The sequence below is a fragment of the Lepisma saccharinum genome, chromosome 11 (assembly GCF_977018435.1).
Source record: "Lepisma saccharinum chromosome 11, izLepSacc3.1, whole genome shotgun sequence".
Classification (NCBI taxonomy): Eukaryota; Metazoa; Arthropoda; class Insecta; order Zygentoma; family Lepismatidae; genus Lepisma; species Lepisma saccharinum.
Genome location: NC_139239.1, coordinates 20,513,644 through 20,537,075, shown reverse-complemented (window position 1 = coordinate 20,537,075; position 23,432 = coordinate 20,513,644). Strand labels below are relative to the sequence as shown.

Here is a 23,432-nt window from a genome sequence, read left to right as displayed (position 1 = left end):
AATGTCTTTTTATATACTACTTTTCATCCAATTTTTCACCGCCATAACACCGATATTTTATTTTATTTACCGCTTTTGAACCCGAAATTGACTCCGTTTTTGTACCGAAATTTTGCTTTTTTATTTTACAAAAATATGTGCCTCTACTGATAGAGCAACGGCCGATGACTGAGGTTCAGAATCCTGGCTTGATATGATTCTCTATTCAGAGGAGATTGATACGAAGTCTGTGACAGAAACACCATTTTTTCAATGTTATCCTTTCTGTGTAAAATACCCACACTATTGTTTTCAATATACAAGCCCCAAACTGATAGTGTAGAACAGATGTACACTCCTGTTCAGAAAAAAAGTGGTACATTCGCTTTCATAACTCTATCGATAGGACCGCATGGTAATATCAAGCATATCATCGCACAGAGCTTATACACAGAGTCCAAACAGACAATCCAAAGGAGCCCGAAAAGCACAAACATTGTGAATCGAGCATTAGGATGTATCTCATCTACCATGCCCCTTTGGATAATTCCACGGAACGTTATTTGCAGAAAAATCGTCACGTGAGTTAGCAAAAAAAAGAGGAAATATTTTGTTTGCAAAGGTAGGCGGCGTCGTTATGGTTAGCTGATTCATCAATACGTCGTCGCAAATAATATTGACTCATGCCTTTTATTTCGTTCGCGTCGAACTGTTTCCCACATGAGTGAGAGAGAAAGAGAGAGGATGCTAAATAAAAATTACCATTGTTGACAACTTGGACGTTTTGGAGCCAGGTCTGGTTCCTAAACCCTCGCACTCCTCCATGAGCGTGATTCTAGTTCTTGGATTGATTTGGGGTGAGCCTTTGGGGCCGCCACTGATCCAGGTACCATTGGAAAGAGTGCTATGAATACTATGATCATTCCTAAGACACGGAGTCATGTTCTTGCACCTTTACTTCTCAAAAGTACAGGAATGGTACCCTGATGAGTCAAGTTTCGTGAGTGAACAATGTCCTCTCTATTGAAACTTCAGTTTCGTACTCGTCTCGACCTTCTCGTTCTCGTCTTGAGTCTCGAAATGGTAGATACAAAAATGTAAAAAAAACAACTTATAAAAACAAATTTTAAACATGACTCTTTCTTTCATGAAAGCAAAGTAAAGAAATTTACGTTTGATTTTGCGGCTTACAATTTTATTTACTAATCCTGATTTTTTTTATTTGAATGTCTCATTATTTTACACCGTTTTTCTGCCAGTCTTGGTCCAATCGCCACGCTGAAGATGGTAAAATTAGATTAGGTTAAATTGATGAAGGTACACTCACAAGGATTTGATTACTTCTGGTTATTTTTATCGTTTTTTCTCCACTTTTGGTTAATCGCGACGAACAGGATAAAAGGCTATCAGATGAAACTGATGAAGCACACACGTGGACAAGACGCAACAGGCTTCAGACAGGATTATAGGATTATACTGACTGTACAGTCGCCAGAGCCTCGTTAGTCCAAGGTGCAGTCCAAGGTGTACTATACAAAGTTGCATCCTTGGTCCAAAAGCGCAATTACTTGCCTAGTTTTTCGACAGTGGGGAGTTCACTCCCCCTGCTCCCTCTGCCCATGCCAGGACTTGAACCTTGGGCAGTTAGTGAAACCGACCTCCGTGGCAGAGTGGTTAGCACACCGCGTTGATCATGGGAGGTATTTGTTGATTGATTTAGTTTATCTAACGTCGCCTTTCTTCCAATTTTGTTAACATCGCGACGATGGGATGAGTGGTGATAATGTGAAATGCATGAAGGGGCAATCTCAAACACGAGTCCCATAGATGATTATACTGGCCGTGGGTACAGGCAACAGAGACTCATTGGCCTGCAACATTGCAGTTACCGGGATGCGTATTTCACATGTGCACATTGAAATAGAGATTGGGGGCGTGGTTTGTGCATGAATGCTCCCTATTGGCTAGCAGACTGTCTCAATGATAATATATTATATGATAGGAAACTGGCATTTTTTTAATTGACTAGGGTGAACATTTTTTGTAAACCACAGACTACTATGCCCCAGCACAAGCAGAACCATCTGGTGGGGGAAGACAACGTACTCGAATAGTAATCAATACTCGGAAAGCGAATAGACTTTCTTATTGGAAATAATAAAGGAAATAATTTTAAAAATGTTGCATTTGATGAAAATTCTTATACAATTGGGTCATTTTCCTGTTTTCGTCAGATGCTAGCAAAAAACATTTTGAATTCTTACTTAAAAAATGTATCAGACCCTTGTTTAGCGCCAAAACCTTAGTTTTGACTGTATAAGCGCGCACCTATTTGTTTTAAAAAGGGTTGTTACAAACCAGATATAAAAACACAAAGTGAAAAGAAAGAAGTTTCGATAAAGACATGTAGATGGCAGCACAAGGTGATAGAATGTAAATAAATCGCTGGAGGATAAGTATCGATTTAGTGAAAGTGAAGCTGTAATAGAAATATTTAGAAAAGATGAAAGCAATGTACTAAAAGTAGATGATAGATGAGAAAGGAAAATATAAGTGGTTTTCAGATTTCAACAAGTTCAAGACTATAGTCAAATTGTAAGGCACGCCATACAAATACTCAACAAAGTAAAAAAAGTCACTCCAGCCAACCAGAAACTTCTCCATTACGAATCACATCCCCAATCTCTATTTCAATGTGCACATGTGAAATACGCTACCGGGATGTACTACGTGGAAGTGAGATTGACTTTTGGGTACTGGTGTTCTTAGTGAGTGTCCCTTCATCATATCATCACTCACACTCATCTTCACGGTTAGTCAAAAGTGGCAGAAAAGCGAAGTAAAATAAACCAAATCAATCGATCACTCAACTGAACCGTCAGTGGCGGGCTCACGAGTCTAGCACTACATGCGCTAGGCCACAGAGACAGACGAGAAGTCTCGCCGACAGTTAATCTGGATCTTGTCTCGATTTCCTACAAGCTCGTCTCGTTCTGATCTCTACTATAATGTAGCCTCGGGGACATCCCTATGCAAGCCATTCTGACTTCATTCTTCAGTGCGATTTAGCTCTTTCTCAACGTTCTGATTTTGCAACACTGAAAATGACCGCACTTTTCCACTTGCACTCGACGTTTCCTTTGACACACCCGATGTGTTTATCTAACTTGTTGAAATTATCCGGCCAGGTACTTGGAAGTATTTCGAGTTACTGATATCATCGAGGAGAATGACCACGTTGTTAAGATTTCGTTTGCTTCCTCGACTGATAAAAAAAAATCTGGAAAAATTCACATTAAAAGATGCATTGTTCAAGACCAGTTTGGTGTCCGTGGAAATTGAGTTTGCTACCCGAGAAGTATTTCACTTTAACGCCGCTGTAAGTGTTCGTTTAGAACAGCAGTTCTTCTGGTTCAAATAAATTATTATCGAGTGCACTGTAGTTGGATTGAAGAGTTAACCGAGAGAGAGAGAGGGGGGGGAGAAAGAGAGAGAGAGAAAGAGAGAAGGAATGAAAGAGTGAATGAAGGTAGAAAATCAGAAAGAGAGAGAGAAAAGGAATGAAAGAGTGAGTGAAGGTAGAAAATCAGAAAGAGAGAGAGAGAGAAGGAAACGAGAAATAGAGAGAGAGAGATTAAGATTGAGTAAAGGCAGAAAATGAGGGAGGTAAGACGAACAAGAAACACACACACACTTTTCTACCAATTTTTGCTATTCGCGACGATGAGATAAAACGATGATTAGATGAAATTAACAGGGCACTCGCTCAACCACCTCCACGCTGGTACCTGAAACCAGCTCCAGCCAACCTCCGTGCCAGAGTGGTTATCACAGCGCGCTACGATATCAGGAATCCTGACCTATAGGCATGGGTGTTCTTTATGAGTGTCCCTTCATCAATTCCATCATGTCGTCGCGAGTAGCCAAAAGTGGTAAAAAAGAGACGTCAAATAACGTTAATTCAATCAATGGAATCCTGACGTTGCAACATACGCAGTGCACGTATTCGTAATCTGAATAACTTATTTTCGTGAATTATCAGTAGGGAGCGGAAGTTGATGACCTAAAAAATATAGGTATATGACCTATAGAATTTCCTAAAAAATGGGGGAAAATGACGTAAAAAAATGCAAAAAATGACCATTAAATTTATTACTTTCAGGTTAAAAATTGAAATGAAAAGGAAATTAAACAAAATGCAATCTTGCTTTTTAAAAAAAGGCACCAAATGATACCATATGCACATTAAATTAAAATATGCAACGAGGATTTCCAATGGAAAGAACCGAATAATTTTAAAACAATTTAATGAAAAGGTCGTATACGCTGAATAAATTGGTGTAAAATGCATAAATTTCCCAGTTTGCCCCAGACGGACACCTGCTGGTTTCCCCCGACACAACAAAGACTGTCACCAGTTCAGCATTTCTTTTGCTCGTAAATTGCAATCTGCGAGATATAGGCCTATGTTCACCTTGGTGAAAAGAGTCAAGAATATTACCAAAATGAAAGAAGTGACAAAAAATGACGAAAGAATACACCGAATATTGCGAAAAATGACGGGAAAATGCCGAAAATCGGGGATAATGACCTAAAACCTGAAAATTGGCAATAAAATGCACTTTTTTGGGTTCTAGACGAAGTGTAATATTGTGTAGGTATATTTATTTAATGGGCATCGTGTCTGAGATGTCAGATGAAAGATGACATCGTGTCTGAGATGTCAGATGAAAGATGACATTTCATCAACTTCCGCTCCCTAATTATCAGTATCGTGCGGAAAAAAATCATTTCCAATCGCCAGAATCGCTGCTTAAAAATCACCGTGATTAATTTTTATGCGAGATTTGAGTCGAAAAAATCATTTTTCCCCCCTACTTACCAGCAAGTCGTCTTATTATCATCACAACCTTGCATAATGATTTTTGGTAGACGTAATGCCAAACTCTGGTTATGACAGTCCCAACCCCGAACGACATTCCGATTTTTTTCTTTTTTCTCTCTCTACAGAATGAGACCCCCTCCTCGTTTTACCGACGAGCAAGGGGGGGGGGGGAGAAAAGACGACCAGGTTCCCTTCCGCCGTCACTCAGTCTGTGGTCACAAATAGCTGACCGCGGATAACTAAACAAACAAGGAGATTGTAAAATAAACAGAAAGGGGACTATCTCCGCCGCTGATAGAGTTTGCTGCGGGGATGTGCTACTACACAGGGTAGAGGAGCTGACGCCATGCATGAAGGGGTGCTAACAGGCGCGAGAATTGGACGACACAGTGTTTCCAACCGCACCAATCATATGATCTGATTGTTGTCAACCTCATAATTGGATCTTGTCCTATGTTGAGAGTTGGATTGATTGAGTTGGTGTTTTAAGTCCACTTTATGCACAGTAAGGCTAATCGGGACTGGACCTACAGTTTAAAGTGGGATCCGAACCACCATGTGCCTTCACCGGTCATCGAACCTGGGACCCCTTCATTACAAGGCATTACATGTACATTTTTTGACTGTTTTGATTAGGGTGTGATTTATGGACATAGTAAAATAGTCTCTCAAAGTTAAAAAAAAAAATCTTTACATATAAGGCTCGGATGGATCTTTGTCCGATGCCAACGAATCCTTTTTCGAAAAACCGCTATGGAATTCCAAAACCTGAAACTACATCTACTTGGAATATCTTCTAGAGCATTCACGAAAACCTTCGTGTGACTTGCTTTTGCTGTTATCTATATACTCGCATCTCTGCCTAAGCCTATTCAACTATTGCTCAATATTCTTCCACCGGGGATCGAACCATAGACCCCTTTAGTATAAGGCGACAGCGTTAACACTCCGTCATCTGGGAGCCGTAGATGTATAATTGTGATTGCCCATCCTCATCGTCGCAACTAACCCTAGATGTATAAAAGCGGCGCAAAGCAACCGAAACAAAAAGGAAATAAAGAAATGAAAATCTGGAGATTTTTTTAAAAATATGATCTTTAACGTGGTACAAAGATGACAAGAACTTACTTCATATTAGAACTTTTCACATGACCAGCGTATTTATAAAACCAGTATATTTTTCCAGTAAGTTTACAGGGAAAATTCTGAAAGCGGAATTTAGTCTCGCTCGAAAAATTTACATGAAACCCAATTGAAAGGAAAACATTTGCACGTGCGACGTGTGGTCTACTGGTCTTTGTCCAGTACCATTCGTGTTGTGTAAATTAGCATGAACGAGTCGACAAAAATAATCCTTTCCTCCGTACTCGAGGATTCCGGACCGTGGTCAGAAAGGGACAGGGAAGAAAACAAATCCCATCCGCCTACTTGGTTGATAAATAGAAGAAAATAAAGAGAAAACCACCAACAGCGCACACGAAAGCGAGTAGACACGAGGTTTTGCCATTACAGCCATCTCTGCGCTGACGTTAGTGCGAAACGCCCGTTCTTCACGTGTTTGCAGTTGCTTGCGGACCTTTTCAGGACCTTCCCGTGGTCGGTTAAGGACCACGGAGCGATTCCAACCCGTCGTCGCTTCCCTTGCGGGGGACTTTACCGTTGATTGACAGACAAACACTCTCTACAAACACACTTACTGTCCTTGCAATGTTTAGAATACTATTATAATACATTGTACTTTTTTATAAGTTCGTTCTGCATCGATGCCAATGGTAGTTGACCCTGCGAGTGCTTGAAACCAAGACCTTCTTCCCAAGCGAGGCTTGTGGTAGTGTCACAAAACCGAAAATGATGTTTAATTACTCGCTAAGCACTTTAGAATTATTTATTTTGCGTTACTATAATTTTATTCTTCCCCTCTGTTTGGTGGACGCCGCCGTCTCCACAAGCATCCTTACGCCAGTGTTGTCTCATTAAGGGCGATGCTAGTGACATCATGCGGAGAAATAAATAAGGTTTTGTTGTTACGAGCAACGAAACAATACGCAGTCATTGAGACGCGGTATTTGCGCAAATATTAACTCCCACTCGGGTATTTGTCTGCGAATGTGCTTACGCATTTCGCGAGACGCTTGTTTCCTCTTCCTCGTGGGGCTTGTGGCGTGGTCCCCTCTCAGGTTGCAAGTGGTCCGTTGTGTTGCCTTGCCAATGAGCCGTGGTCGGTGTCCGTCTGTGACTGTCGTGAAGTCGGTCGCCCACCGGTGCGGAAGCGCGGAAGGTTCATTGAGATCAATACCAAACGAAACCTTGGAAAGTCGGGGGATTTTTAAAATATACCGAAAAACCAGGCACATGGAAATATATTTCGGGGGGAGGGTGATCCGACCCAGTGTCTCACAAATAGAAATAATATTATCATATAAATATTGAAATTCAATAATTATGTCATAATTATAAAATTAAATTACAATAATATAAATTAAACTGTAAATCAATTAATATTTTGTTGTTATTATTATATCAACAAGCAAAAATACGGTAGGAATAGAGATATAACAGCACGTATTCATTATCTAGCTTACATGTAGTTAAGATCGCCAAATTTTTGTAAAAAGAAGGAAGTTCATGTTAAAGAGATAAAAAACAATAAAGGATGCGAGATCCAGTTGACGAAAACTAAAGTTCTTGATTAATATTTTATGCTATCAGTAGTAGTGTGCATAAATTCCTTCAAAGCGGTATGATCGTAATAAAATCTTTGCCTTCCAGTAAGTTCAATGGAAATAAATAAACTATTGATTATACAACAAATGCTAAACAAGTATATTTTTATGTAATTTTAGTACTTGGTAAGTCTTTGCGGGGGGTCTGGGCTCCATGAACCCCTCCCACCTTATTCGAAAATCTGCATAAGTCGTGCAAAATCATGTGTTTTTATACTTGCCAGGATTTCGAAATAAAGTACACTTTTCTCTCCTTGAACCAGTTTTGTGATGCGAGATGTTCTGTATATAGATAATTTATTTCTGTTCACTTAATTTTAACAACTTTATTCTCATGAATACCGTCCGTATTTTAACGCTTAAAACTTTTTTATTGTAATGCTAAAACACAACAGAGTGGACAGGGAATTTTTTTAAAAATGCATGATATTAAATGTTTTGAGTGCTTCAGCTCGTATGGCCATTAAAAAGCCCCTAATCTAAAACCCTACCTTGATGTTAAAGAGGGGCGTGAAGAGCCCCTTGAGAAAGATTTAAAAGTGCATCGTTGTAAAGGGACCTGCACATGACAAAAACATAATAAAAAAAGGGTAAAGATAGTGTAAAAACTTTCTCAGAAACAATATAAAGGGCCCGCTTTTCTCAAAAAGTTAAAAACATCTGCAAAACACTCTTATCATATCCAAACATATATCATAAATCGCTGGGAAGGTTAAAACTTTGTCTAGGGTAAGTAAGATCGGCATATTCAGTAAGAATATACAGAATACTTAAAATAACTTAGTATTACGTTCACAATGCTTTGGAGGGCCTAGGCCTTTCAACAAATGACAACGGGTAAGAATGCTGTGTCCTATTCTAAGACGAGTTAAAATCATGTAAAAGTGACTCAAAAACAGATGAACCCAACTCTCTGAAGTGGTAAATGATTTAGGTGGGTCACAACTTAAAATAAAAATATATTTTGATATTTACGATGTTGTTATGTGATCGAATCATTGAAGGTTCTCGTTATGGATACTACTACACTCCTTTCATTTTCATCACGAAATTTTGACATGGTGGGTCAGCCTGATTTTTGGGCGAACCAAAGCCCATTCTTAACTCCGCCCCTGCTGAAAATTTTTTAAAAATTAAAAAAAAAAAAATTGTGTGGACCGCGATGAGTGAGAGGGTCCCCGTCTCAATCGATATAGTATTTTACCAGTTTCGTTCATTTTTCAAGTCGCATTTCCCAAGATACGATTAAAGTACAATAAAATCTATATTTCAAAACTCGGTATTTATCAAGTTTCCCCACCAGTTAGTATTACTGCGCCATATTTTACATGAATGCCAACTCTCAATCAACATGCAAGAGTTCTGCTGTCAAGAACAGTGTATGCACAACATACACGTGACGTCAGAAGCCGATTGTAACACTGACTGTTGGGCAAACGCACGTCAGCCGCAGGAACCAGTTCGGGAAGATTTGTTCTGAATTGAGTTTGTTTGCTTATATTTTGCTGTCTTTATCATCTCCTTTCTTTTCTAATCGCCTCTTTCCACTTCAATCCCCCCATTTTCCCCTATGATCTGGTAACAGCTATTGAAATCGCGCATGCTTCTGTATGGTTTTTAAATTTAATTTAAATTTAAATTATAGGCTATGTTAAAAAACGACGAATTTTCAAAAAATACAGGCGCGTATTAAATTCTATATTTTATACCTAATATATATATATATAAGGTATAAGTTGCACGTACTAGTTCCGGTATGGACATAGGTGTTCTATTGCGAGTGTCAATTCAATATTTAGAAAAGTAAATGCATCAGCTGAAACAAAAGAAAAAAATGCATAAAGTCTGTAGCCCAGACCAAATGTTTAGGTTCATAATCGAGAAAGATGCAGGAAGGCTCATAAAAGGACGTACCAGTTGATGCTAGATAGACATGGAGAGAAATATCACTTGCATCACATGGAGAACTTTGGCATTGCCTTTACAAATGATGCATCAAACTGCAATCCTGATTCGTAGCAAATGTAAAGAAGAAAAAAAAAACACACCCTATTGGCCATATTGATGTTCTGAAAGAAAGAGTTGAATTGAGTGGTCAATAAGAAAGAGGAAAGAATTTTCTGGAAATTCTACTGCTCTGCTGATTTTGCTTGAGTATACAGCGTACGCTGAGGGGGCTACAGCCACCTCCAAAATGTAAAAAAAAATCATTTTCTAATAAAAATAGTAAGAACTCTAGGAAACCAGAGTGGTAAATGCAACCCCCCTTAAACTGACCCCCGATTGCCATTTTTGAGAGTACAAAGTTTTGAATATACGAAATATCTTATTGTGTACACCGTTCCCGTAGAGAGCAGCTATGTAATTTATAATGCCAGCCCCTCCCGAAAAAAAAATGTATTCTCCGTACGCCAGTGCTTGAGTAGAACTCGCTTTCGTAAATGTTTCACATACTGAGGAAGGTATAGGGAAATTGTTTCCCCTTCTGAAATCTTGACTGTATTATTTTCTTAAATTATTATCAGTTAGTGAGCAATTGAAAGATATCGGTTGGGTTGCTGGCTAGAACAAAAAAAAAAAAGAGTTGATCGAGAATATATACGAGCTTCAGAATCCTCACTTCTTCCTGTAGTCTGTCCCAGAATTATGTAGAGCAAGGGAACGAAAGCAAGTAGTAACTAGAGAGGGCTAGACCAATTAACAAGAAAAAGGGAAAGGGATTGCGCAGAGGGGGTAACGCGACTGTTCCTACCAGCTGTTTACAGCGCATAATGCTTTGCCCATTTGCTTTCTCCCCATCTCTACCGTTATGCGCAACGTTGCTCCACAGAATCCTCGGAACAATTTTAAATTCTTACTTAGTCCATCCTAATGATTAAAAGAAAATTTCCCTTTATGGAATGCATCATATACACACAGCGTATTGAATGTTGGTCATTTCTAAGTTGCACATTGAGAAAACTAATAATAAGATTAATAGAAAAATGTAATAAAATACAATGAATTCCGATTCAGGTACAGAGAAGCATTCCGGTATTTCGCCTAAGTTATGTTAACGCTTCATTTTCTCTTGGTGCACCGGATTAGAAGACAACAACAATTACATACACACATGGTTGATTCGCTTTATGCATTTGAAGCGAATAAATTAAACTTGATGCATTTTCTTTTACACGTGTAAGATAAAATATTACGTACGCGGAATGAAGAATTCACCATAAACTGAACGTTAAGGCGGAAGACCAAGGAAATGTATAGTTGGGGAAGTAAGGACATGTGGGGAACCGATATTTTGGTCCGACGTGACCTCTTCGTGAGTTTCAGGCGTACGTGTGTATGAGGTATTGAAGCAGGTGTGGAAATGGGCCTTTTAGGACAAATGGAAAAACGCCAGGCGTTGTAATTCACCGCGTGAATCGAAAAGAGTCCTTTGAAAGGTAAACAAACCGAAAAAAAAAGTTCTCATCCTCTCATTTGGATGCCAGAGTCTTTACTCTTCCTTGCCGAGGACTCCACAGTATAAATTCGCTACAAACACAAACTCGGGTGAATATATGTGTCGTTTAAAAATATGGTAAACCGAAAGGAAGGGTGGGGGGAAGAGTGAAACGACGTCGTATTTCTAGATTGTGTCGTGATTTAAACTCGGTCGCATTTGCCACATTTTGCTTTCTTGAAGCAACCATTTAGTTTCTTGAAGCAAAAATGTAATTTCTGTGTTATAAGAAGTGGATTATTACTGTAAAAATGATTGGGTAACAGGTCTATTACTGTAAAAAGGTTTGGATAAGTGGGTTATTACAGTGAAACGATTTGGGTAACTTTATTATTAATGTGAAAAAGGCATGGGGAACTGTATTAATACTGTAAAAGAACTTGAGTAACTGAAATTACTGTTAAAAGGCTCGGTAACTGGATTATCACTGTAAAGAAAGGCTTGGTTAGATAAGTTTGCTCTATCGAACATTTTATGCACTCTCCCGCGGGACAAATTTTAAAGTTAGTTTCAAACACACAAAAATCGAACACGAAACCGTCTAATTACAAAACTGTGTCCTTAATTAATTTACACCTTTAAATCTACTGCAACAAAACTTCGTAAAATTTTGATGTTGACAACATATTTTTATTATTCGATGTTTCAGAGAAATCCCATTGGTTGTTCCAATGACAGCTGCGCAGAAACTTGTGCGTAGCAAAAGCAATACCACTCAACTTTTCTGCTGTATTGAAGTTGTGCATCCTTGTATTATGAGCTTGATTTGATTTGATTTGATTTTAGTTTATTTTACTTCGCGTTTTGTGCCTCTTGGCTAATTTGCGAAGATGGGGATGAGTGATGAAATGATGAAATTGATGAACGGACATTCACAAACAACCAAACCCGGACGGGATTCGAACCCGGGACCCTTGACGTCGCAGCGCGATGTGCTAACCACTCGGCTTGTATTATGAGCTGGCAAAATAACAACAGATCTAGCACATAGGAAGATACTATTTTTCAGAGGTCACGTGGTTTTGTTTACACTCACTCCTTTCTTGCAGTAGATTGGAAATAGGTATCGCCTAAGGATTTTTCTTATCTAGCAAACCTCCCACTTGGAAAATCGTTGATTTTATATTGACATGCCGCCATGTAGACGGTCGTGTAATTTACTGAGATTTTTTAATCTCGAAGAGTTAAACCTTGTTCATTTTTGTTTATTAGTGGATAAGGCGTGATTTCCTACGCTCTGTCTAGGCGTGACACTACCTCTGTCAGCGAAGGTAAATCAACAACCCACGAAACAAGTTGATGTGTGGGATCTGGTAGTGGCTGAAGGATCCAAAGTAAAATATCACTTCTAAAAGACGTTGTCGTTGAACTCTGAACTCTTTCCAGATGTCAGAATCCCACTCCCAAACTGTCACGAAGCTACTCACCCCCAACTCCCTCCCACCGACCTCGCAGACCTTTCAATCTTTGGCAGTTGGTTCGTTCCCGAGAGAATTTCTGCACCGACGCGAACGCGGCAGTTTTGCCAGGAGGGCTCGATACTGCGATTTTCAGCTGAGAATTCTCCGAGATAGTGGCGGAATTAGGCACAGTATCGAGACAAGACTATATATACGTAGCAGTCTCGGTCTGGTCTCGTCTCAGATTGGAAATGCTGGATACGGCCACTACAGCCCTGTCCAAATATATACCGGTAGTACAAATGGCATGAGATACAAAGGGTCACCCTTCCTCAAGACAACCAAATATCAACCTCCCTTCTACGACCCCGGACTGCATTTGGCAGACTAACGAGGCTCTGGCGCTTAGAATCACAGCCTCTGTGGTGGGACTCGTGTTGTGCCTTCCGTATATGTTTGTGATGATTGTCCTTTCACCATCTTCATCTTACCCTATTCATCCTCATTTTCGCCATTAGACAAAAGTGACAGGAAGGCGAAGTTAAGTAAAGCTTATCAAATAGCATACGGCGTGTGGTCGCATAAACTTTCACATCGTCATTGACGCAAACGACCTTTCTGTTTGACGCCTCGTTTCGACGCAGAACTCTTGGAAAATGGAATTATTGTTTATTGAAAGCATGCAACTACGCAGGACAGGCTTTCCATTGCCACCAATGGCTTGACTTCGCAATTTCTATAAAAGTTAATATGACATATCTAAATAATCATTCGGTTAGCCGCTTTGGTACATTTGAAGAAGTTCCTACATAGTAAAGTCTATTTGATTTAGCCAAGTTTTTCAAATATCATTCCGGGGAACGATATCTAGAGTCTCGGACCCGTCTCTATTTTTACAATACCATCTCCATACACACAGAAAACTAAATGCAATTGATGCACCAAACACCCATCAATTGATGTGTTAAAAGAGTTCGTTTCCTTGGCCTTAGTCAAGAATCAGCTTTTCAGATGCATTTTTGTGCATCGTTATTTTGTAAAGGTAACGCCGAAGTGAAGTAATAATGCAAGTGAGTATTTCTTTCTATGTCGAGCTGGACTTTAATGCATCAACTGATTCGTTTTTCGATGCACCTTTCTGCAACTTTCGCGAGTATGCAGTTAGACATTAGGTCTTGAGCTATAGACTTAATGAATTTTTTTTGTTTCAGCTGATGAATTTTATTTTATGTGTGCATCTCTAGCATCCCTAAGTGCAAAAATCTTACCGACACAATTATATGGCCATATTTGAGGTATTCCTAGACCTTTGCACTTTTCGAGAATGTGATAAAATATTCCAAATTCTAACACAAATAGAATTGTTTAGAATTGTTTCTAGAAGCCAAAAACGCGAATCGAACCCGAGTCTCTAGTGTGGTAGTCAGTCGTCCCACCCTGGTTCTTTATAGCGCATTCAGTACTGATATGGGTTACTAGCTACTTAAGGAACCACACAAATACTGAAAATACATGGAGATAATGAGTTATGTATGAAGTGACTTAATGTATTATTAATGTACACTGTATAATGGTAAATACATGTTACGTATTTCATGACAAATGTTATCATAAAATATGTATAAAATTGAAAAATACACGGAAGAAACATGAGAAACACATCGTTTTCCTGATGCAGTCGTGAAATGCATTAATGTAGCCTACTGCAAAAATCTGATTAAGTTATTAATACCATTAGCGGCAAGTTTCAAAGGAACGCCAAACGTGTTTGTGTCATTCTGATAATTTAGAAAGTATGTTAGGTAACGTTTGACATGAAAGTACCAAGGTGCAAAATGATATTTCAATTCATTTCCAGCTGGCAAAACCACGCAATCTTAGAAAATGTAATAATTAGCTGGAAGTAGTTGTGACAAACTATTCGTTGTGTGTGAATGTAAGATAATAGTATGACATCCTATTGGAAATTAGAAAATATGTATTTGTATGTGATTCCAAAGTTGGTATTCATGTTATAAGTATGCGCATACTTAAGTGTCGTCACCATTCATGTTTTTTTTTCTTTTTGGGTAGGTGGCGGACATAGTGTGAAATTCACCAATATAATGTGGTAATTTTTGATATATTGGGGGACATATCCTATTTGGACCAGCTTGCAAACTCCTGTTGAGGGAAAATATATTTATTTATGAAAAAAAATAACATTTGTTTCAGTAAATTAAGACACCCTGTTAAATTTTTACAGTTGAATATTTGTAAATTTAACGGTAACTATTCGTTACGTTACATTCAAGTCTTTTCAAGGCCAAATCGTACTCTAAAAGAACTAAGGAATCTTTCTCATATTAATCGGCCAATGGGCTGGTCGTCGCGGGGGCCCAATCCGAGATGGCGCTCGGCATGCTGGACCTACCCTTCCGGTTGCCATGGAAACCAGCGTTCTTTGCCCGTGTGATTTAATACGATGCAGGGAGTCGCTGTTAATAAGATTACCACGGCAGGATTGCTGCACGGGGAGTGGGGGAAGGGGGCAATCTGGTGGACGGTGAGAAATCTCCTGGCCGTACGCGTGTGTGCGTGCGCGCGCGTGTATGTGATGTGGCCGGCGAGCCGACTGCGGACCGAACGAGCGTGAAGGTACCGGCCCGGAACGAATCCACTTACCGGCCCGACACCATGTACGAGGGGGAGTCTTGAAGGTGCGACACTGCGGGTTTCACGGTCTGCATCTTGAAGATACGAGTCGTGCTGGACGGATGTTTGCCGTTTTATTTCGGGAGATCGTCTCGTACAGTGGGATGCACAAGTATTGCTCGGCAAATTGTCCATGGCTATTTTTATCAATTTTTCTCTGGCATCCTACTTATTTTTCAAGAATAGATAGATATTTTTGTGCATGTTGCAGAGGTTATTGAGCCACTTTCATTATGTTTCAATTCCTGAAGCTTTTATTGGGTAAAATAAAGTGCATGAACATGGTGATGGACTGTTTGATTGGTAATACTTATGCATCTCACTGTACACTGTAAAATGTACAATGTACACTACAAATGTACAAATGACGGTACAGACCATAATTTCTGCTACCATCTAACTATACTGTTGCAAGTACCGTAATATTTACAATATTGTGTTCCCATGAACAATCATTTGTTTGTCGCCTATTTACACAATTATTTGTTTACGATAAACTTTTTTTTTTGGTTATGAAAAAAAGCTCCTTCTATTGAGAATGAAATACTTCCTCCTTAATGTTTTCAATAAGAAGAACATTAATTATCTGAATGTTAGTGATTTTTTTTAGCACTATGTGCCCCCACCGAATATTGAACCGGAACTGAATGTTAGTGACAATGATTCTATATTAGCATGCAATGTTAATTTAACATTATACAATGTCTACTATTTTTAACTGTTTCGAGGGAGCACCTGTTCTCTAGCCTTCTGATGAACAAATTCCTTTTTGCCGGCGTTGGGGGTCGAATCTACGACAGACCTGCCATTTTACTACAAAGTGACTTTAAGTGAAAACGGTGTAACTTCAATGTACCGAAACTGAAATTAACACTTTAAATACGATTTCCTATTAAAAGCAGCCCACACAGAAAAATGTTTATAATAACAAAAAAAAAATGTTTCTGGTAATCAAACATTTGTTCAAATCGGCGACAAATTAATGATTCTTCATCAAAACCAAATTATTTTAGTAATCTTGCACATTTGCTTACATTCATAAAATAAATTTATAGTCATAATTACCAAATTTAGCAAAGGCTACAATTTTTTCTTTGCGTTTACCAAAAACTTAATGAAACGTGTTTTCTTAATTCAATGCTCAAAGCTACGTAAAATATAAGGAGTCTTTCTGTCACAGTGCATTGAGTGGCTGTGCAGAGGTGTTCTTTTCGGTCCGTTCATAAATTTCATCTAATCATCATTTACCCAGCCTCGTGGCTGCAAATACGTAGAGAAGAAAACTGTATTATATCCTTTGATTAAAAACATTTTTTTTTAAACTGTTTAATGTATCGAAAATAAATTCGCATTTAAAAATACACCTTTCCTGTCAAAAGAAGTACGTTGCACACTCATAATTTGATTTATGTTGACACGGTGTGTGTAAGTTAGATCCATGCATTATCAAAAGAACAACTTTTTGAATCGAATTTCTATAGATTCGTGATTTGTTCTGACATTTCGATATTGACTGGAATTTTGACAGTAGGAATTTGTAGAGACAGTTGGAAACTTTCGACAGTTAATGTCATTTTTTTTAGAAAAAACTCACCTGATTTTCAGGAAATTCTCAAACTGAACAAAACGGCGATGTAAAATGAAAGAGGAGGTTACATTTTCTGAGTAAATTGATGGTGATATCTAGATGAGTGGCTTACTACATTCTACTGTGATTGGAGAGACCATTTTTTTTTTAGTTAGTGCGGGTTCAGAACGCGTTGTTACTCACTTTAGTTTCTAATCTTACGAAATCATGAGTTTTGGAATTGTATTTGACATGTGAATCATTATTTAGCTATAAGATGACGATCTGGAGAATAAATTGGATTCAGAGTTGGCCGAGGTTGGACAAAATTCGGAGCTTCTAGGCTTTGACAGAATTGGAATCCTCATTTTCTCAAACATTTTCCATTTTATTCAATTGTTATTTTTAATTTTAAAGTACGTTATTTAAAATCGGTATTCTCTTTTTACTGAATTATAGACAAAATTATATTTGTTTCTATGGTATTTTATCACTGAATGTTCCCATAATTCTTGATCATTCTATCACTAAATAATGCTTAACTTTTGCCTTCCCTCGTGGCAGAATCGTTAGCACATAGCGCTATGACGCCAGGAGTCGTGGGTTAGAATCCCGGCCTGGGCATGGATGTTTGTGAGTGTCAATTTCATCATATCATTACTCATCCCCATCTTCGCAAATTAGCCTTAAGTGGCACAAAAAGCGAATCAAAATAAAGCAAATCAATCATGCTTAATTTCAGTTGTTCACTTGAAGGCTTCTAGTTGTAATTTGGGTATTGTTTCCTTGTACGCATTTTTATTATCGATTATTTATTATTCCTGTTATATCATGCTGGTAACGTCGTTGACTTGCAGCCAAGGTGTGCCGGGTTCAATACCCGATGGAGGCAAATGGTAGTTCGGACCCCACTTCAAAAACTGTAGGTCCATTCCCGATTAGCCTTTCTAATCGGACCTTCTCCCGTATATCGACTCGGGCCCCTTGATTACAAGGCGACGACGTTACCACTACGCCATCGGGGAGGCCCACCTTGGCTATAGAGTATTCGCAGAGAGGTTGGTTAGCAACACTGACATTTTCTCCATTCTCATTGCAGGTTGTTCGGTACAAAGTGCGACAAGTGCGGACTCAGTTTTAGCAAGAACGACTTTGTGATGCGTGCGAAGACGAAGATCTACCACATTGATTGTTTCCGGTGCACTGCGTGTGAGAGGCAGTTGATTCCGGGGGACGAATTTGCGCTCCGGGAGGACGGGTTGTTCTGTAAAGAGGATCACGAAGTGCTCGAGAAAGCAACCAACGGCGAGAACAACAACAACAGCACGAACGTGAACAACAACAACAGCGGACACAATAACGAGGGGTCTAACTCAGGTAAGGATTAGCTTTAGCGCTTCTGTGCAGTGCGGTTGGTGTCACGTTGCGGTAGGAATTGCTTATTTGCTGCACGTAAATTGTGTCCTTACACATTAAGCAATGTGGTAACATGTGTGTATTTTGGGCTGCATACCTGTAAGGATACTAAATGGGAGTACCCTTTACTTTTATCGTACAGCCAGCAGCAAATATTTACAGTAGGCAAATGTCGTCGCCTAGTCCATTAATTATAGAGGGTGTCCAAAAAGTCTTGTTTTGTACAAACTTTTGTACAAAAAGCAATAGAGACATACAACTTACACTAGCTATTCTTTGTCTATGTGGATAATTTGTAAACATTATACAAGAAAGTCATGCTCTACATGAACGTTCAGTATGCGGAAAAGATCCTAAGATGCCAAAGAGGTTTTGTATGAAGTAAAATAAAGGATGAAATATAGCTATTTTTGTGTATATCGATGGTCTCTGTGAGTATATTTATCGAACTGATACATTTTTACGCATTTTATGCGTTACAGACAATTTATGGTGTAAATTGTGGTATATTCATAAGTTACATGGTGTACTGGCAACATTGGTCGTGTCAGAGGACAGTACCAGGTGTGCCCGATATCTGGCTGTTATTCAATCAACATCCAAATGAAAGAAAATATTCGAAATTTATCGTACAAAATACTAACCTACCTATCTTTTTTTATTATTTTTATTTTTTATTTTCCGCAACGTGTGGTTAACATCTTGTCTCGATACAGTTTCAACCGAGAAAGATATTCTAATATATGATTTGGGAGCTGAAGTTGATGAAATGTCATTCTTTTTCTGACATCTCCGACACGATGCCCATTAAATATACACTGTATTACACTTCGTCTAGAACCCAATAAAGGTAATTTTATAGTGCATTTTTTTTTTTGCATTTTTTGCCAATTTTCAGGGTTTAGGTCATTTTCCCCGATTTTCGGCATTTTCCCGTCATTTTTCGCAATATTCGATGTATTGTTTCGTCATGTTTTGGCACTTCTTTCATTTTGGTAATATTCTTGAGGCTTTTCTCCAAGGAGAACATAGGCCTATATATATATATATATATATATATATATATATATATATATATATATATATCGCAGGATTGCAATTTACGAGCTTTCTCATTAAATTGTTTTAAAATTATTCGATTGTTTCCATTGCAAATCCTTATTGCATATTTTAATTGAATGTGCATGTGCTTTCATTTGGTGCCTTTTTTTTAAAAGCAAGATTGCATTTTGTTTAATTTCCTTTTCAGTTCAATTTTTAACCTGAAACTAACAAATTTAATGGTCATTTTTTTGCATTTTTTACGTCATTTTCCCCATTTTTAGGACATTCTTTCGGTCATATATTTTAATTTTTTTTAGGTCAACTTCCGCTCCCTAATGATTTCAATGTAAGGAAGGGGGGAATATTGGGAAGCAAGCAATAGACAAAAAATGTGTGTCAGAATCGCAACGCAAGACGATATGGAAAAATATACTCAATGGTCAGAATTAGTATTATTATTACTACTGCTGTTTCTGTGTATCAGGAAACGTGTCAATACTGTGGTAACCTGCAAGAATAACATTTGATGTAAGCACAGTCCGACACCATCAAGCGTTTTGCAAGAGTTTTCACATAAGTGTGTGTGCGTGGGTTGGGGGGGGGGGTAGTGGAGGCGTTAATTTCCCTCCACATTTTTACATATACCATATTACTGAATAAAACTTTTTTCAACTAGATCTAAATCATTTGTTCATTAATATTCATGAACATAACCATTTAAATTTCTGTTGAAGCTGATGAAAATTTTCTAATCTGAATTACAAAAGCTTCAAAAGGACATAATGAGCTTACAGCCCCTCAATTGAGTGCATTATTAAAAATTTCCTGCAAGGGTTGGATTTTCATTTTAGTAGCAAAATGAACGTTTATTTGTTCTTTTATCAATTCACCATTATTGCTCATGGTCGTTCTTAACCTAGAGAGGTATAGAAACGATGTAAAATAAAAAAGAATACAAATAATATTATAATTTTTGGCATACGTACAAATTAAGACACACTATTGTCCAGCAGCACCATCTTAGAAAGGTAATTGAACACATTGTAGTACAGCGTGATGCATCTACAAATTGGTTACACCTGAGAAAAGGAATGAAATCCATGTTCTCATATCAATTTTAGCCACATGTTTGTAGTATTTTACACTTATAATACAGAAATGTTACAAACATGTGGCAAAACTGTAATAAATTTGAATCTCCATCATTATTGCTGCAAGGTCTTCAATTCTGGACAAATATAATAAATTTGTTTAGAATGAATCGAATACTTTAGTCAAAATTACCAAATTACCAAAAATCTTAGTTCAGGAAACTTTATGCTAAATTTCGATATAACACTCTAAATGTTGAGGCGAATCCAGAGAAACACTGGAATGCTTTTTTTTTTTCGAGTCAAAATTTAATGCATTTTCTTGCATTTATGTTTTTGATTCCATTATTAGTTCTTATGACTAATTTACTGTTATTTAACTGTCGTTCTTATTAATATTTATTTATCATGTTATTTTTTTGTTAAAAGATATGGGGGAAAAGTTCTCTCAAGCAGTAAGCTGAAAATGAATAACATTGAGTTCGTTCTGCACAAAACAACCCGGTTTCATACATTTTAGAGGAAGGAAACATTATCATAATATCAGAGTAGGTTAATTAATAAAAATAGTGTTGTTTAGATGGTAAAACCTGCGCATGATGACTTGGGGGGTGGCTGAAGTTAGAGCCCCGCACATTCTCAGTCTCTGCCATTTATGGTGGTGATGTGACCAGTACCACGCTCCGGCCACCGTTAATCCCACAATGTTGCAACCTGATGACCATTTCTTCATGTGTCAGTTAGTACAGGCTTTAACGCTTGAACTGTGGTTAATATAGCTAGCACACACCTTTGCGGTAATTGCCACGTAAATCTTGGAAGTCCTGGGACTATGATTTTGACACCTTTTGTACTCGTAGCTAATTTCCGTCGTTAATTTTTGTTTTACGGCTCGTGACATCCTGCTCTGATTTTATTGTTCATTACGAGTTCTGTGAAACCGACGGTCTTCCTTTTTTTGTGCGGTTTTCCGATTGGTTGAGATCCGCCGTGTTTTTTCCCTCTGTTCTTCTTTCTTCTCAAGTTGGGAATTAATTTATCCAGACACATGAGAGCGTATTTGTAACATGACGAGTTTCCTTGCTTGGGAGGGAGTTGTTTTACGCTCAAGTTTATTATCTCGCGCGCAGATGTCGTTCATTAACCGACGATAATTAAAACAGAATTCAGAATTTTTTCTTTTATTCATTTGTGGGCATGGCCGTATACGTACAGAAATAATTTGTGGGGTTCATCTTAGCAAACCAAGGATGGTACAGTTTTATTAGTTACAATTTAATTGGTAGCCTACCATTTATTATTAATAAATACTTTTGAACTGTAGCCAATACTGTACTCCTCGTCCTTAATCGTTACAAGATAGCCTGGAAATTTTAGTGAAAATACCTTAAAACTTTGAAAACTCAGCAGAGTTTACAAAAGTATTAAAAGAACATCTAAGAGACAAAAATAACGAAGATTTTTCCGTTTACGCTTTATACGAAGGGAGTCAAATTAAAATCGTTTTAAATCTAGTAAATTTCCCCATATAGGGTTATACAAGTTTGCTGCATCCATTGCTGATCTTCATATATTATTAAGTAAGTCTGAGTAAATGCCTTGTGCATTGAAAGGAATTATCTTTGGGATGCACTTGCAGTTAGGAGCCACTGTGAAGGCCTTTCCACCCATCTGCCTGCGAACTGAGGCCATTGTCCAACTTCCTCCTCCATTGGTAAACTTGCTGCGGTGGTAAGCGTGCATAGAGATACTGAGTTTTGCATTACCAGACAATTTCCACTGGCGTTAGGTTTCCAGAGGGCAAGAAACCACTGTTCTTCACTGATGCAAGTGTGTGGAGGAGGTGCTATCCTTAAAATGGCAAAATAGAAGATCACTTGAGCAGTATTGTAGTCTTGAGGTCGTTTTGTAAATACAACCTGGTAACTCATGTAAATTTGAGCTGTATACAGTCTGTGCCATATTTTTTGTCGAACTTTTTAAGGTTTTTATTTGATTCTCCCTCGTATAAATTAGCGATGATCGTGTTAATTTCTTAATCAACTCCGTGGCGAACTGGATGAATGAAACGGTATCGAGACCAGATGTTTAAGTCGACCTCCGTGGCGGAGTGGTTAGCAGAGCGCGCTACAACGCCAGGGGTTCCGGGTTCGAGTCCCGGGTAAGGCATGGGTATTTGTGTTTGTCCAGATGATAAGAAACTGAGAAACTGTAACAATTGAAAAGTGTAAAAGTGGGAAAAAGTATGAATGGTACGAGATACCTCCGTGTAGGGGGTATTTCCTTAATAAAAAAAAAAACAAAAAAAACTGGTTAGCACAGCGCTCTCCGATGCCAGGTGTCCCTAGTTCGAATCCCGTCATGGACATTTTTTTTTTCGTGAGTGTCCATCAGCTTCATCATATCATCACCCACCCTCATCTTTGCGATTAGCCAAAAGTGGCATAAAAGTGAAATAAACCAAATACTAGATCAATCATAATCAGCCACTCCATGCAGTTACGTCTTGTTTCTGCGTGACTACACTTGCGTAAAGAAGAGTAGTTTTCACATCTAAGAGAATTGCAGATAACAGACAGAAGATTGTATTAATTGTTCCTCTTTCAATATCAAAGACGACGGAAATTGAATACTGTATGCTGGGAGTTCCTGATGTGACTTCCATTTATCTGCGAGTTTGCTTTGAGTTCGGCCAGATCAAGCCCCATTTTATCCTTGGCCAGTCACTTCTTATCGTAACGGCGATAAAATATCCCTTTCATGTTCACCGCCAAGTAAACAACGTGTGACCAACACTAAAAAAAAAGCATAACTCAGAAAGAGGGATGGGGCAGGGAGGAAACAAGAAATAGAGACTTGATTTATTGTACTTCGCTTTTCTGAACATTTAGCTAATCGTGAAGATGAGGATGAATGACTATATGGTGAAATTCTTGACAGGACAATCGCAAATACACATGGACAGCAGACAACAGATTTCCACAGAGGATTATACTGGATGTGAGTCAGACGCCAGAGGCCTTGTAGTCTGCACGATGCAATCCAGGGTGTACTACATGAGAGGGTGACATTCGTTGAGTGCCTTCTCAAAGGGCCACCCTTAAGACCCTGGGAAATGGAACACGTGTAGGGCCAGT

The 23,432-nt window shown here is 38.4% G+C and overlaps 1 protein-coding gene across 4 annotated transcripts in view; it reads left to right on the top strand.

Moving 5' to 3' along the window:
* tup (LIM1_Isl and LIM2_Isl domain-containing protein tup) overlaps nt 1-23,432 on the top strand; it is a 228,006-nt gene that overhangs the window by 64,166 nt on the left and 140,408 nt on the right. For all 4 annotated transcript variants that reach the window (XM_083131714.1, XM_083131713.1, XM_083131716.1 and 1 more), the window contains exon 3: nt 17,844-18,121. In XM_083131714.1, the coding sequence (XP_082987840.1) occupies nt 17,844-18,121 (278 nt within the window). The remainder of the gene's footprint in view (nt 1-17,843; nt 18,122-23,432) is intronic.